Consider the following 1,018-nt stretch of genomic DNA (forward strand, 5'->3'; position numbering starts at 1 on the left):
CTCCGGCCTCGCCCCGACTGATGCTCGTTTCCCTCCCGTGGTAGGTGGCAGCGCTGGTACCCGGCACCTGCGCTGCTCTCACCTCAGCATGCTGTACCTGGTCGGACTGGGCTTGGGGGATGCCAAGGACATCACGGTGAAAGGCCTGGAGGTGGTGCGGCAGTGCCGCAGGGTGTACCTGGAGGCCTACACGTCCGTCCTCACTGTAGGGAAGGAAGCGCTGGTAGGTTTGGCCACTGCTGCCTCTCCAAGCTCTGAGGTGTCTCGTGGGGCATGTTAAGGAGAGTGCTGAGAGTGGTAGGTCAGTAACTTCAACAGGAAAAGATAATAGTCTGTGTTCTCATAAAGAGAATCTATGTGTCCTGTATGTGCTGTATTTTATAGAAGGAATTGTTTTCTCATGCTGTGAGAAGGCTGGGCCTTTTTACAAGTAATACTCATACTTTGACACTTATTTTCATCTCAAATTATATAAAGATAATGATAGTCTGAAATATTGAAGAACTTGCTTAGAAAAAATGTGTGATTTGGTTAAAAAAAAACAAACTTTTTCTGGTGCCTTGAACTTCTGTATTTGCCCAATGTGTTATGGTGTCTTCTGGGAGTAATAATCTGAGCACCTTAGATTTTCATGCTTCTTTGTGGGCCAGGTGGTCTCACCATGTTAAGTTTCACAGAACAGAAAATGAGCTTTAGTCTAAGGTGGGCTATGTGATGATGTAGAGATAAGTTTCTGTCAGTAAATATGTTTTGTGGAAGATAATAGTAGTAAAAAACCCTAAGAATCGCAATTCTCATGGGTCTGCTGGTCATAGAAAGATAATGTTGAAATACTACCAAAAGGGGCTTGTCTGCTCACAGAACAGAGATCCTTGTTCCACATGTAAGTTAACTGGGTGTCGAAGGAGTATAGCTATAATGCTTCAGGTATATATATGCATAGCTATATGCACGTATCGCAACGTGTGCTATTTAGGTTGAAGTCAGTGTTATGCTGGGGTTTTCTTATGGCTTTTTT

The 1,018-nt window shown here is 44.1% G+C and overlaps 1 protein-coding gene across 1 annotated transcript in view; it reads left to right on the forward strand.

Moving 5' to 3' along the window:
- Positions 1-6: 6 nt before the first annotated feature.
- DPH5 (diphthamide biosynthesis 5) overlaps positions 7-1,018 on the forward strand; it is a 20,134-nt gene continuing 19,122 nt past the window's right edge. Inside the window, exon 1 of the mRNA XM_085308270.1 lies at positions 7-223. Within this exon, the coding sequence (XP_085164396.1) occupies positions 89-223 (135 nt within the window). The 5' untranslated portion in view covers positions 7-88. The remainder of the gene's footprint in view (positions 224-1,018) is intronic.

Source organism: Rhea americana, unplaced genomic scaffold, assembly GCF_003343005.1.
Source record: "Rhea americana isolate MKP2758 unplaced genomic scaffold, rheAme1 scaffold_272, whole genome shotgun sequence".
Classification (NCBI taxonomy): domain Eukaryota; kingdom Metazoa; phylum Chordata; class Aves; order Rheiformes; family Rheidae; genus Rhea; species Rhea americana.